Source organism: Montipora foliosa, chromosome 14 (assembly GCF_036669935.1).
Source record: "Montipora foliosa isolate CH-2021 chromosome 14, ASM3666993v2, whole genome shotgun sequence".
Taxonomy (NCBI): Eukaryota; Metazoa; Cnidaria; class Anthozoa; order Scleractinia; family Acroporidae; genus Montipora; species Montipora foliosa.
Genome location: NC_090882.1, coordinates 10,049,978 through 10,064,977, shown reverse-complemented (window position 1 = coordinate 10,064,977; position 15,000 = coordinate 10,049,978). Strand labels below are relative to the sequence as shown.

The 15,000-nt window shown below is 39.7% G+C and overlaps 1 protein-coding gene and 1 long non-coding RNA gene across 2 annotated transcripts in view; one reads left to right on the top strand and one right to left on the bottom strand.

Moving 5' to 3' along the window:
- LOC137984904 (tetratricopeptide repeat protein 28-like) overlaps positions 1-7,391 on the bottom strand; it is a 22,953-nt gene extending 15,562 nt beyond the window's left edge. Inside the window, exons 1-2 of the mRNA XM_068832242.1 lie at positions 7,288-7,391; positions 2,982-3,731 (exon numbers count right to left, since the gene is read on the bottom strand). Of these exons, the coding sequence (XP_068688343.1) occupies positions 2,982-3,686 (705 nt within the window). The 5' untranslated portion in view covers positions 3,687-3,731; positions 7,288-7,391. The remainder of the gene's footprint in view (positions 1-2,981; positions 3,732-7,287) is intronic.
- Positions 6,617-15,000, top strand: part of LOC137984906 (uncharacterized) — a 9,541-nt gene continuing 1,157 nt past the window's right edge. The window contains exons 1-2 of the long non-coding RNA XR_011119195.1: positions 6,617-6,813; positions 6,928-7,203. This is a non-coding gene — a long non-coding RNA (uncharacterized lncRNA). The remainder of the gene's footprint in view (positions 6,814-6,927; positions 7,204-15,000) is intronic.

Genomic DNA, 15,000 nt, shown 5'->3' with positions numbered 1-15,000 from the left:
AAAGAAGTTCTTTGCTGCTTTCCTGATGTGAAATATAACTAGGAATTGCAATGGCCAATAATTTTCCGAGTCAAAAGTATTTGTTTGAAGTTCTTTGCCATTTTTTGGTTTTTTTTCCTTTGCGTCCCAAAGGTGGAATAACAATCAGTTGCTCGTCTGCAGCGGAATTGCATTCCTTGTGTGCTTTGTCATAGTAGTAAGTCGAGGTAGATGGGTCGTTTAAGAACTGATAGTAGACCGCCATGACTTGGTTAACAACGAGCCTCAGAATTTTCTGCTCTCCACTTTCACGCATTAAAGAAAGAGCCTCTTGCAGGCACTGTATCCCGCTCTCAACCTCGCCGTTAACAAGCTGACAGATGCCAAAGTAACACAAATATTTACTCCTTTCATCATCAGAAACTAAACAAGATTTTGACTGGATTTCATATGCCTTCTTGAGAAGTTGCATTGAACTTCCTCCTGCTCCCCAGGTAATTTCACTAAATGCTTTAGAAGCTAGTAAACGACTCCGGTAATGTGTATTTCCTAGAGCATTGGCTGCCTTTAAGGCCGAATCGTAGATAGTGTCAAAATTGTCAGATTCCATAGAACACCAAAACAACGTGTCCAGAAACATTTCTGCTTTAATCAAAACTTTAAAAACATTCTCGGCTATCCTGGGATCTGTGCAACCGTCTACTAGACTTTCTATAAAAATCTGTTTTTCCTCATAGAATGCAATGAATGCGTCCATGGAATGACCATTTAGAAACTCATCATTCAATTTGTCGAAACGAGAAATGTAATGCGCAAGGAAACGGCACTTTGCATTTGCTACTATTTCTTCCATTCGCTGATCTCCTGTTTCTTTAGCAAATGACTGAAGAAGCTTATGCATTATGAATGTTCCAGGCTGGGAGTCTGAATCGAGAAAGGATTTTCTTTGGAGTAATTTCAACATTGTGATGGCCTCCCACTTTCTAACATTCAATACAGCTGCTGCGAGAGTCGTGGTGAAACATCCCGGAAGAACAGACAAAGACACAAATGCTTCTTTTTGTTCGGGAGAAAGTCTGTGGAAGGACTTTTCATATAAGAACTGCAATCTTTGATTAGCTGGATAATCTGTATTGTCTAAGATGACGACGATACTTTCTGTTGTGGACTCATTGAACTCAATCAAACACTGGCTTGGTTGAACACCATCTTCAGAAACTAGAGAGCACATTAACTTCATTGCAAGAGGCACACAACCGCATATTTGGGCAATTTGAACGCAGTCATCGGGAGTCGCATTTGGCACCAATTCATGAACTAACGTACGAGATGAGGTGTCATCCAGTGACCTTATTCTTATTGATTGGTGCCCTTGGAAATTCAAGTTGATAAATTCAAATGATTCTCGTGTCGTCACCACCAGAGTTATCTTCTTATTTCGCGTGAGAATTTCTTCAAATAGTTGCAGGACGTCTTCTTTTACATTTGGAAAGCCACTCTCTAGCAGATCATCGACATTATCAAGAATAAATACGCAGGAATCTGAAATGTTGCTGAGGGTCTCAATTAGCTCATCTTCAAAGGACAGAGGCTGAGATTCTGATATCTGACTCGGGATGGCTTGCCTTATGAGGCTGAAAAGCTTTGATGTCAGATGTGCCTTTGTCTGAAGTCCTCGTAATGAAAGGAAACAAACAGGAAAGCGTCGAGACTGCAGTTGGTGCCCCACCGCTATAGCAACCGATGTCTTTCCGAATCCGGGTGAGCCCCAGATCGTCACGATTCGAAAGTGTTCGGAACTCACTAGATCCACGATCTCTTGGCATTCACTCTGTCGGCCAGTGAAGTTTGGAATGATTGAAGGAAGAACAGATCCTGGGACTGTTGACTTGATGTCTTTGTAATGCAAAAGTAAAACACAAAGTAGACGTTGCTTACTTTTTTTAATATCCTTTTTCTGGTTGATAGAGAAGATATCAAGAAGTAAAAACAAATATCATCTCCAACTTTGTGCACATAACCGAAAATGTTATACAGCAGGCATATTTCCCGTTTTTCAGTGCATTGTAGAAGTAGAAAACTTCAGTTGCCGTCATAAAAATGAAGACAGATCTTGTGCAATATTGGCCACGTTCCTAAGATGACGTCACTTCAGAAACTCCTCGTCACAACATAAATTATCTAGTTATAATAAACATAATTAGTAGACTACATATGTAATAAAGAAAGAAAATTTGTTTGTGACGTCATCTCAGAAATTAACCTTTGGCTTTGATTAGGTTAGCTGTAAGAGCAAATTTAATAACTACTGTACCGCTCGAAACAAAGAAACTATTTAATTACGACGCTTATAAGAAGAAAGTTTTCTTGAAACGAAGGAAATGATTTAAAACTCCCGACTTGAGAAACTGTATGTTGGCTTCACTTTTCGACCCTATCAATTTCCAAACACGCACTTTTATAAAGTCACAGTTGCGACAATTTCAAAAACTTAAGCCTGCCTTTTGTAGTGGAAAACAATGCCAACAAAAGCCTCGCCGCGTTATCTCTCAACTGCAGAGTAAATCAACCGGAAAAAACCTAGGTAAAACCTCGGCTTTCGTTTTCCGTAAACGATGTTTTATCTCGGTCAAGCTGGAGATCGAATCCGCATTTTGACCTCGGAAGAACCGCCGCAAATGCACAAATAGTTTCAAGCGGTACTGTAACAGTTTCGTTTATTTTTATGTAACTTGTGTTGTTTGTTTTTCTTTTAACCACTCAAGATACATGGAAGATCTGTCTGTCTTTTTGTCATATTTTAACAGACAAACAGTGTGTTGTTTGTCATGCCTATTGCTATCTGCTGCTGTTTTTAAAAAGAGTCTTGAAAACAGTTGTCCCAGTGTTTTACCTGTTTTTTCTGCTTCTTTATATCGTTCCTCTTCCTTCTTTTTTAGCTCATGGATCTCCTTCCCTAACGCACTCATATGTTCCTGTTGCATCCTCAAGCCATCCGCGACCTCTTTGTTGGCAGTGAGGCTCTTCTTTAAGGACTCCTCAACCTTTTTCATATCTGCATTTCTGCTCTCTAAACATTTTATGTATGCTTGCTTCTCTTCCCTTACCTGTTGTTCCAACTTACGGACTTCTGTTGTCGGAAAGTCAGATGCAGTCAAATTTCCAATAACATCAATCGATGCAGTTGGAATTCCTAGAGCTTTGAACGCTTCTTTAGCGTACTGAATGTTCTGGTCAAATGTTGCTTTGTCCATCTCCAAGCGAGAAGAATGACAAACTGCATTCCTCAAACGCCGAAGCTGATCAATAGCCAGTGCAAAGGTCTCGGCATTATCTCCTACTGGGCTCAACACAGATCCATGGAAACTTCCATAAGGAACAGTTCGGGGCTTCACATACAAATCATTGAGTGTTTTGGAATGAATACTGAAGGACTTTGCAAAGATGGTAGCCTGGAAGAAGGCGGTACAATCCCATTCATTGTACGACTGGTGTGTAGGAACTTTAGTTGTCCCACCCTCTGTAGAGACAAAGAGATTTCTCACAGCAGTGGAGTCATCCCAAAGCTGGTAGCCAGGGCGATGCCCAATGGTGGTGTCCCACATCGCCTTAAAAGTCTGACGTAAAGCCTTTGGGAATTCATTTAAAACCAGAGACAAACACTTGAAATGATTTAACTCCTCATCACGATAAGGGTGCAAGGACATCACGAATCAGTGATAATAAAGCAATGCCACAATAGCGAAAAGGACCTAAAACAAAAATAAATGAATAAATATAATAAGCGGATTTCATTTCATTCACCTCTGTCGGGAAAAGAAAACATGGTTTGCTCATTCTGAAAAGATACCCTTAAACATGTTCTCAAGAAGAGAACAAGGAAATAATTTTCAAAGCTTTGATGACTGAAACGGGTTTTTAAAGATACAGAGGGAAAGAGTTCCATTACTCGCTCTGTGACGACGACTTTTTCCTGGCTTACAAAAAAAATTTAAAAGTTGCACAGAAGTCTATGCTATACATAAAAATTGATTTTAAGTTGAAGCGGTGCAGAGTCATTCTTTCGCAGAAACTGCGCCGAAAACGTTGCTATGCGTAAACAATTAAAAGCCCTATCCGATATGATTTTCCTTTCAGTGAAAGAAATATCCGGTATAGTGTAGACATACCCAAAATGATCTCATTTTAGTAACCAACAGGTCATTCCTTAATTAATATTTTGACCCGGCTACTTTGGTTTGGAGAAATTTGAATGAAACTTAACAAAGTTTCAATGCAGGCAAAGACCCATGCAATAATTCGACAGTCCAGCCAATCCTTTTAGGGAGAAATCAGTGAACCACTCAAAGTGTTTCAGAGGTTAAAAGCTATTGCCTATGAGTTTGCCGACTGGACAGAGAACCCAAGAAAATGCGAGCAAGCGCGCGTGTATTGCATACCCTCGGGGGATTAGTCCCTCGCTCTCGCGTTGCCCACGTCAGATCGCGACAGGTCATGCATGTGCAATTAATATGAGGACTCCAGTTATTAATCATCGGTATACGAGAGGAAATTAATAGTTTCGACATGTTGGAAGAGACTTCAGTCGGGATGGCAAATTTCTGTAATTTCAACTTAAAGAACTTGTTACGAAATGTTGCCGTGCGGAGTGTTTCGAGTGTTTTACGAATATTCTGCAGCTTGAAAAACAAACAAGGAAGATCTTTAGCATCACGAAATATAGAAGAAAGCTTTTTGGAAAGATAAATTTATCTCCATTAAGGTGAAATCGCTCTTAAACGGCATTAAATTCATCAACAAGGGTACAAAATTAGCGTTGACGATTTACGGGTTCAAACCCCGTTGAAGTCCTGAATTTTTCAGGCTTCTCTACGCAATTGTAAAAATTTCGTTCATAACTGCGAAGATCGTGGCTTCACTTGATTTCATATCCGCAGTTCATATATGATCCATTCCATATATCTTTTCATCAAAGTGAAATATGTTGAAATAAGTATCGCATAGAATTTCATGTCAGACATCTAGACCGCACAATCCAGCCAACTGTATGGCTTCATAGTTCAGTTGGTAGAGCATTGCACCGGCATCACAAAGAGTAGTTACGACGTGAGTGCTAACCATCTTCTTACCTCACTCCGTCAGGACAATCTCGCTAAGCATCGGAAAAAGCTCACAGCCACCCTAATGTTTAAAATATTAAATGGTCTTGTTCCGGATTATCTACAGGACCTGTTTTCAATTCGCACCACAAAATATAATGTCCATGCAGGAATTTAGAAATGAAGCTTAATGTGCCCAAACCAAATACCAACTATCTCAAAAAAAGGTTTTAGCTACAGTGCGGCCTCACAATGGAACAGCTTACCCAACAATTTACGTACGATCAAATCAGTTAGATCTTTTTAAAGAGAAATGAATCGATTTTATCAGTGAAAATGAGGGTTAGGCTCCCACACGGCAACCTTGTAAAACAGTATTTTTATTACCAAAGTTGGTACTGAATGTTATTGTACTATAGCTATTGTATTCTTACTGAAGGTTTCACCGTGTTTAAATCAAGCGTGCATGTATGTATGTATGTATGTATGTATCGCAGAGGTCATAGGTTCGATTCCCGTTGGAGCCACCTGAACATTTCGGGTGTCCATTAGGGACAATTGCTTCAGTTGTCCATATAATTGCGAGCATCATTTCTCTCTTTCGTCTATAGCCCGCACTTTAATACCTACATTTCTTGCAAAGCTAGTTGTCTACGCTTAGGTGTTGAATCCTCAAATCACTTGTTTACAATGTCACGAATCTCGGACGGTAAAGGGCTCATTCGGTGAAGTTGCGAAGTTCGATCTGGTGGAACTGGGAGGTTCATTTCAAATTTCGCAATTTGGTTGTCTAATTCGCCACGTTATTTGCTACTTTGTGACGTAGTATCCAATTTCCCAACGGAACTAAGTAACGTGATGCGGTAATATAAAGTAATGTGAAATCGACTGTAAACATACTAAACGGCCGATTTTCAGCTTACAGTAGCTTTGTACTTGTTATTCTACCAGTCATCCCCCGCAGAGATTCCACGAGATACTGCGCATGCTCACAAGCCAGTCTTTCTATGCACGCTTCCCAATCTCGTCCCTAGAGCCCACGTGTTTTTTGGTCAGCGCCAAGACACGGAGCTCTGGAATAATCAATTTTCAGAACTGTGTTGATTGGCTTATTGATCTATCAAACTGCTCATGCGTAAACTACCGAGTGTAAAATACTGTAGCTTGTAATTTACGAATGTGGCGCAAAACTCTTCCACTTAACTTGTAAACAGGAAGATTTGTCGCTGCTGTTGTAAATGCTTGAGTTCTAATGATCGCCTTATTTCACTTTTCGGTGTAACCGGAACTCCTAAAATTTTGAAATTCCGGAAATTGATTATTCCAGAGCACTGTTAACCTCTGACGTCATAGATTTTGCACTGTTAACCACTCAGAGACTTTGGACGCGAAATATTAGTATTAATATTAAATATTGTTAGATGTCATGTGACCTCGAAGTAACCAATGAGAGCGCGCGATGTTGGGGGAAAAAACTCAGCTATATAACAATTGAAATTGTAGCTTTTCCGATTTCACAAAACAGACGAATCGTTTTCTTTTCGCAAATTACTCTATCAAAGTACTTAGTTTCATCGTTTCGTTTCGCAAACTTCAGAAAGTGCGGAATAATTAATTGTATGGAGAAGAAAACGATCCAACCTTGTTCCCAGGGTTCTCTCCTAACGAGGTTGGACAACCATCTCGATTCAATTCGTAACACGAGTTAACGAGGCAAAACGGGGTCTTTCTGCAGGTACCGGAAAGCATTGTGTTTTTGGTCACTTGGGATTAGTCTTTATTTGGACTTCTGTTGTTTTCTGCCTTTTGTTTCTTTTGTTTTACTTAATTTCTGCTCCGGTACTTGCAGAAGCTTCCCAAAAACGATCAGGAAACGTTCAAGACATTTTGTAGCCCAAGGCTAAAACCAAGGAAACTACCACAGGATCATTTATTTCACGCCTGAGAAACCATGGATTTCCGTGAACTGAAAGCAACCATTATGTCATACTACAGTTAAACAACAGTTACTGCATCACGTACACAAACGAAATGAATCGCTGAAACAAGAGTGAAACTCACATCTTATACAACAACAAGGTAGAGGTCAGAAAATGTTGACTGAATACAAATCTAGTTATTTGAGGTGCGATGCTACAGGTTTGTTGTTACTTTATATATCCCCGAATTCAGTTGCGTGAAAAATTAAGTCGGTACTAAGATATCTTACCAGAAAAGTGTGTCTTCGTAGATGAGATCACTTTGTGGGAGGCTGACAAGTAAACCTTTTCTCGCGGACTAATCACACTTGCAATTAAAGAAGCGAAGGAAAATGAAAATGAAAACTCGAACTCCATAATTAACATAATTAACTGAAAAGCATGCCCATTGGTCGCTTTGTTAGTGACCCATATCCCTTTGACGTGTGTTTAAGGTATAATTAGAGTAGTGTTTAGAGAATATTCTGGAACATTTCGAAAATACAGAGGAAAATTGATTTTGCAAATACACAGAAAAAAAAAACTACAGCTGTAACCTGACTAAACAAACTTCATCCCCAGTGCCGATTTCCTCCTGGCAATTTATTGGAAGTTACAGGTAATTCTAGACGTCAGAAATTCAACACTTTCTGTTGCTAAGTTACATGTTTCAAAGACACTCGTTCTTCGAATTTTTGGTGTATATAGGAGTTGGCGGTTCGGGACCATTTCCTTTTTAATATTCCCAAAACCGACCAACTCCTATACTACTTACCATTTGGTAGTTCAATTTTATTATAATCATTTTATGGAAATACTTTTATGGAAACTATATTATTTTATTATGTTTGGAAAACTATATGATTTAATAATTTTTATGGCTTCAATGTTACGATTCTCATATTACTGTAAAAGTATCACAGCTAACCACATTGCGTTTTCAAGCGGTTTAAAAGCGGTTTGCGGTTAGCAAGCGATGGAGTGTGCTTCTGTTTACGGATCCATGATGTTCATGAGTTGATTTCACACAATTGCTTAAAGTTATCTAACTATTATATAACAAATTGATTACATCGCCAAATGACATCGTTTTGCTTCATCATTCGATTAACCAAAAATCAATTCTTCTGGCTAGTCTCAAATTTTCAAAAATAAAAGTGCGTTTGAATATTTGCGTCATCAAATGGAACAGGAAAGAATCACCATAGCATGACATTCTCGGAAATAAAGAATGGGGGTTCACCATGAAAATGATCTCATAAATTCATTCTAATAAGTTAGTTTGTGAATAAAGGTTTATGAGTAAATTAAAGTTTGTGGGTAAAGTTTTGAGTAAAGTTTGTGAGTAAAGTTTGTCATCTAGATTAAAGTGTGTTTAAATATTCACATTATCACTATAGCGTGACATCAAGGGGCTTTCCCGTGAATTTTAACTACCGGTAATCAGAAATGATAAATTGTCTGATGCATCACACTACATTTATTGTTACTTGTGAGCAAAATAATTTTGTAAGTAAAGTTTGTCGGTAAAGTTTGTCATCCAGATTGTTTTAGACAGGCACAGCTATACTGGGCTATACGCAGCTATACAGGCTTATACAGAGCTATATACAGCTATACAGAACTATACAGAACTATACACAGCTATACTGAGCTATAAACAACGGTACAGTGCTATAAATACCTATAGAGACCAATACAGAGCTATACAATGCTCTACAGGGCTATACACAACTATACAAGGCTATACACAGCGATAGAGAGCTATACACAGCTATACAACTATACAAATCTGTACCGGGCTATACAGAGCTATATAGAGCTATACAGGGCTATACACAGCTATACTGGGTTATACTGGGCTATACACAGCTACACAGGCCTATACAGAGCTATACATAGCTACAGCTGTACACAGAACTATACACAGCTATGCAATGCCGTACACTGCTACACAGGGCTATAAATAGCTATACAGAGCAATGCAGAGCTATACAGAACTATACAGGACTATACACAGCAATACAGAGCCATACACAGCTATACAGGGCTTTGCAGAGCTATACAGGGCTATACAGGGCTATACACGGCAATACAGATCTATACACAGCTACGTGTATACAGGGCTATATCCAGCTATACTGGGGTATACACGGCTATACATAACTATACACAGCTATACAGATTTATACACAGCCATACAGAGCAATACAGAGCTATACAGGGCTATACAGAGCTAGACACAGCGGCACAGAGCTATAAACAGCTATAAAGGGCTATACACAGCGCTACAGGACTATACACAGCTATACAATAATATTATAATTCATATTACTTTAGGTCAAATAATCAAATCAAACACAAAGTATTTTCCATTTGTTTTTTTGTTTAGTTTTACACTTTTCTTAGAACCGTTATGCATATCGTTATTGCCGCTAATTTTCCCTTATTCTGCCAAAATTCTGCTCGAAAATGCTTTATTCTGCCAGCAGAATGCTCAGCTCAAAAATCGCTTATTCTTCTCGAAATTCTGCTGGCAGAATTTATCCAAGCCTACTGCCCAGTGGTTAGAGCGCTTACCTTGAGATTTGGAAATCCCGTGTTCAAGACCGGTTCCGACCACTCATTGAATTTGATTCTGGTAGTCAATGGTTTAAATTACCGGTATCGCCTTATAGCCAACTTGTTTGCCTCCGGCCAATAGCCCTTATCGCAGTTATCAGCGGTTTTGCCACATGAACGAGGCTAAGGGGTCATTTTGTATTGAATTGACCCATAAGCCTCTTTTGCATGTAGTTTTAAACAAAACAAAAAGTGCCTGTGGGCTCAACTCCAATAAGGACCATTGGTATTCTTTTACAGTTGTTATTGTTCTGTTCTGTCGTTTCATTGATTATTTCATTGCCCCTGAAAAGCCCCTATCAGGAATGGTCAATGAGATTTGTTATACCTCCAAACTCAAATACGTTTTCTGTTTGGAGGAGAACCGTCTGAACATGTCACGTATCATGGGCCGAAAAGCCATTTGTGAACCTGTCAACCGCTTGTTCAGGAAAGCCGATCTTTAAACATGTTTTCAAGGTAACAAAAAGCAAACTGACTGTGAAAATTGACTTCTCAAATCCTCTGCGTTCTTGAGATACAGAGGGAATTATGACACCTGAAAATAACCCGTAAAGTTTCGGAACTTTCCAGAAACCGGTCCCTTTCATAAGTGAGGTCTGTTGACTTGTTGTCAATTTTATTTTGCAACTGACATCGAAAACATTACTGACCTGACAAGGTAATCCACTGGAAAATGTACTTGTCTTTCCAGCTGTTAGGCTGTTTATTCAGGAAAGCCAAAGTGTAAGGAAATCTTAAACTGTGACTGAGCAGCGTGATCGTCTTGTTGTTGTTTGCTGAGTAAGTTTCCTCGATGAGGTCCCTCAGCTTTGTGAAATGCTCTGATTGTGAAGTCCTCTATAGAAGTTTTTAAATTGATAATTAGTTTCCTGCTTTCAAACACAGCTCTTTTCCATGGGGCTTTGCTAACCGTGGTTGCTTTCCCACGACGCTTTGCTAACTGTGCCCGAAACTGCGTTCCGAAAGAAGACCTTTCGAAAGCATGCATCGACTCTAGGATAACGCACTTTAATTCTAAAGCTTATAAGGCAGACCACAAGCGGCTAAACTGCAGAATACCCGAACACTTATTTGCACACGAATGGCGTGTATTTCTTCAAAGAATAGGCCATTTTACGGATACGGTGGCCATTTTAAATCCATTTTTTCAAACAGCTATTATGGGATTCTAAGGGGGCAATTAGTATGCATTTGCCCCTTAGAATCCCGTAATAGCTATTTGAAACAATGGATTTCAAAATGGCTGCTGTATCCGTAAAATGGCCTATGCCGCTTCAAGCACAGGCTCCCCAAGCTGAAAATACGTGGTGTATGCGACAGCTTGTATATATAGAGAATTGTACGGGAAAATCACCGATCGTAAACAAATTGTGTAAATAACTATCTCATTTGAAATAAAGTTTTCCTACCTCAAATGTGTGACGAACTTGTCTCTTGTGCCGAGTTTAGAGCCACTCTGACGCCGTTTAGTGAAGTTATCCGGAAACCGTTACTAAAGAGTCCCGAATCGCAATAAAAACAACAGTTCCATAAAGCCCAATAAATTTCACTCCAAATACGTGTGTTTCGGCGGCCGAAAGACTCGTGAAGAACGAAAATTAAAATTCACCTCCTCGGCTTTCCTCAGAGGCTTTTGACCGGGCAGTCAACAACGGCCGCTCGCAAGCTGGTTTCACCCTCAACTCTGATTGGAGGGTCGTGTTGCCAGCGCGCGGTCAAATTCAAATGGACCAATCAGAGTGGAGAATGGAGTGGTCGGCCTTCCTATTCTTTTAGTAACGGCTCTCGGATAACTTCACTAAACGGCGTCAGAATGGCTCTAAACTCGGCACAAGAGACAAGTTCGTCACACATTTGAGGTAGGAAAACTTTATTTCAAATGAGATAGTTATTTACACAATTTTTTTACGATCGGTGATTTCCCCATACAATTCTCTATATACATAAGCTGTCGCATACACCACGTATTTTCAGCTTGGGGAGCCTGTGCTTCAAGAACACAGTAGTGGCCGGGTATTCTGCAGTTATTTCCAAGTCCTCAATCAAATCAAACGTAAGCAAATCATTTCCTGGGCCCCAAGTTACTAAATCCGTCTCTCCTAACCATCATTTAGTCCCTTGATTTGGCTCACAAAGCATGAAATCTCGGGAAAACGCTTGCTCACAAACGTATTCTGCGGGACAAAAGGTTTATAGCTTACCAGGCCCGTATCTGAAGTCATATGGTGCTGCTCTGACAGTCACACCTCGCTCGTATCCCCAAGACACCATAATATCTGCCATGGGAGCAAACTAGGCCACCAGATTATCTGTATCCAGATGGTCAATTGTGTCCGTGTTACCAAATCCGGGAACTCTTGTTTTAACGCCTGGCGCGTTCTCGACGGTATTTGTTTCCTCGTTATACACAAGTCTGATTTTTGTTGAAAGAAAACCAATGTCTTAGTTGTAGTCTTCCGCTAGAAAAAATAACTAGACAGAAAAGGAGATAAAGTGGATGTGGCCGAGCCTGTGAATTTTAGCGACGTTATTTTTTAGAAACGACAGTCAGCAATACATGACGTCATCAAAAACCCACCAGGCCTGGGTTGACACAAGAGGCCATCAGTAAAGAGTAAGATTTACCCAAATTGGCCTAGTCCTCATCGCCTTTAGAAAAGTGACTACTTTTAAACCAAGTTTTGCGGGAAAATAAACAATAGACCACATCTGTTCACAGATTTCTTTCAACTTGGTAAAATTTTAGTAAGATCGTTTGGCAATGTATATACACAAAACTAAGTGTCTTACCTTATTTTGGAGTATCCATCCTGCTAACAACCATTTCAAATTATTTTGTTGACGCGTATATACAAGTTTTAGTTTTTATGCAAGAGTTTTTTGTAATTTTTTAACGAGTTTGTCATTTTTCCGGTTTATTTATTCGGATTAAATTTGGAGTTTTGAGCTAACAATTCATGGAGAATTTTTCTTTCAAATCTTCCAATGGTGAGTTCTTGTTATCAATTCGTTTGATATAGCTACATGTACCAAACCAATTTATACCTCATGTTGTCAACCCAGCAGTTTACGGCGAGAGGCAACAAAGAGGTCTTCTTTAGTCATAAAGTAAAGTAATCCGATGTCTTTTTGGTGCAATACCAGTGTGGTACTTCCGGTTTGTTGATCTTTGCCTGCAGTTGACTTCCGCCTGAACCGGGCACTGATAAAACCAATAAAGTTATAATGAATTTAGGTCATAATTACACTTTAGAAAAAAAAGTGCAATCTCCTTCAAGTCTGCGTGATAGGCGTTTGACACGCAAATTCAGAGAGCGCGCGCGAGACGCGCATTAGCGGAGTTGGGTTCTGTGACATCCAAAATCCATTAGCCGAAAAGACAACACAAACAAGAGTCATTAGATGTAGTTCACTTCTTATCAGCATTTTGGAGGGACGAAAGTGATAACCTTTGTCTCGTGGTCAGTTTATAAAATAACACGTTCAATGACGTACTTAATGAAAAAAGTTATCCAGTCATAGACCAGAGCCATTCCACTTCAGTTGTTAAGAACCACCAGAGAAATTGCACTACTCGACCTTAGCTCTCGCGTTACACAAGTTCTGTATGAACACTTGACCCCTGGAGTGTTTTGTCTTGCAATATTTCGGCAGGACTGTTCACGATTCAAGCAGAGTATTGCTTGTCAATCAAGTCACTCGCATACAGGGCGGTCATCAGGTGGGTCATTGGTATTTATTTCTGAAACCCATTTGTCATTCATTTCACCGGTTGCAGATGGTTTCATTCTGAATGTGCTTTTATTTGTAACAAAGAAAAAATGAGTGTTCAGTTCATTTGTGTTACACCATCACCCGGCACTATTTATAATTACTACCTCATAACTGTCTCGATACACTCTTCTTTTATAAGAACATTTTCAGTTTACAAGAACGCCTTTCACGCCGGAGATTAACCAAAGTTTTAAGAAAATACTAATGTGCTAGTCAAATCGAAGCTTCAACATCTTCCCCTCCCCCCCCCCCCTACCCCTTTTGGGCATACTCTGGGCATTTGACGCCTTTTCCTACCCGGGGGGAGGGAATTTGATCATCTTAGTCTTCCCGCTGGAGAAGCATTTGATCACCGCTCCCAGGGGGTGGGGAATTCGATGGGGCCATTTGATCACCTGAAATAGACCTATGATGAGGCATTTGAACAGCTTTTGGCCCGGGGAGGGGGGATTTCAACAAAAATTTTCCAAAAATTCAAATGCCCGGGGGGTTGCCCGAGGGGGATGTTGAAGCTTCGATTTGACTGGTACATAACAACATACCTAAGCTGAGAGTGAGTTAAGAATGTCTTTAAATTATTTTGCTCATTTGTTTTTTTGTTTTTGTGAGTAGTATAAATAACGGTAAAAGAAATGTAAACTGCGGTAGTCTACACAGGAAAATTCACTCGAATACTTAGCGAAGTCTTTTAACATCAACAATGTGGTGTTCTGATTGCATGCTACACCGAAGAACAACTTCGTTTAGTTATAGTCGAACTTAGTATGCCACACAACTTCAGTTTAAGAAAATGTTAACAACAACAACAACAACAACAAAGAAGAACAAGAAAGTTCAGGCTCAGCCCTAAAATAAGTCGTTCGTGTGACTCATTGGGGCCTACAGTACTCAGCAACTCACGGGGGTGGCTTCCGTCGTTCTTGTTTAGAGCACGTTTCATTTGCTATCGAAAGCAAGCTCTATTGCAATTGAAGAAATTACGTGACATCGGCTATTCATAAAGAAGGTGGGTGTACAAAACACAGCGGTCAAATGAGTGCGCATGTGCGAGGTTTAAGCACTTCCGGTCGACCTTCCGGTCTCTTTCCGGAACACACTACGGAACGAACTGTGCGTGAGTTTGTCAATGAAATATTGCTGGGAATCTTTTTTTGGTGGATGAATCATTACCTAAATGACTTACCACGTATGGCTGAAGACCTTTGCGGTAGTAAACGCAAAAAAGGCGCTACAGTTTGAGTAAAACTGCTTGCTTATTTTCATTGTGGTAAGGTGAGTAAAAAGTAAACAAAGGCATTACCCCGTAAACTATTTCTGTTTCCTCGGCTCCAACCACGATTTACGTTTATTTTACTTTATTTGGTTTGGGAAAGACGAGCTACAATTCGATGTGGGCTAACGATCATTTTAGCGCGATATTTAAGACAATTTCAGGCAGATCTTTAACCACTGAAAGCTCACTTCGTGGAAAACGTGATTACATGTGGTGAAATTAAGAAATTCTATGATCGAGAAGGAAACAAATGTTAAAGTGCTTTTCGAATTCATCAACCAGTACACATGAT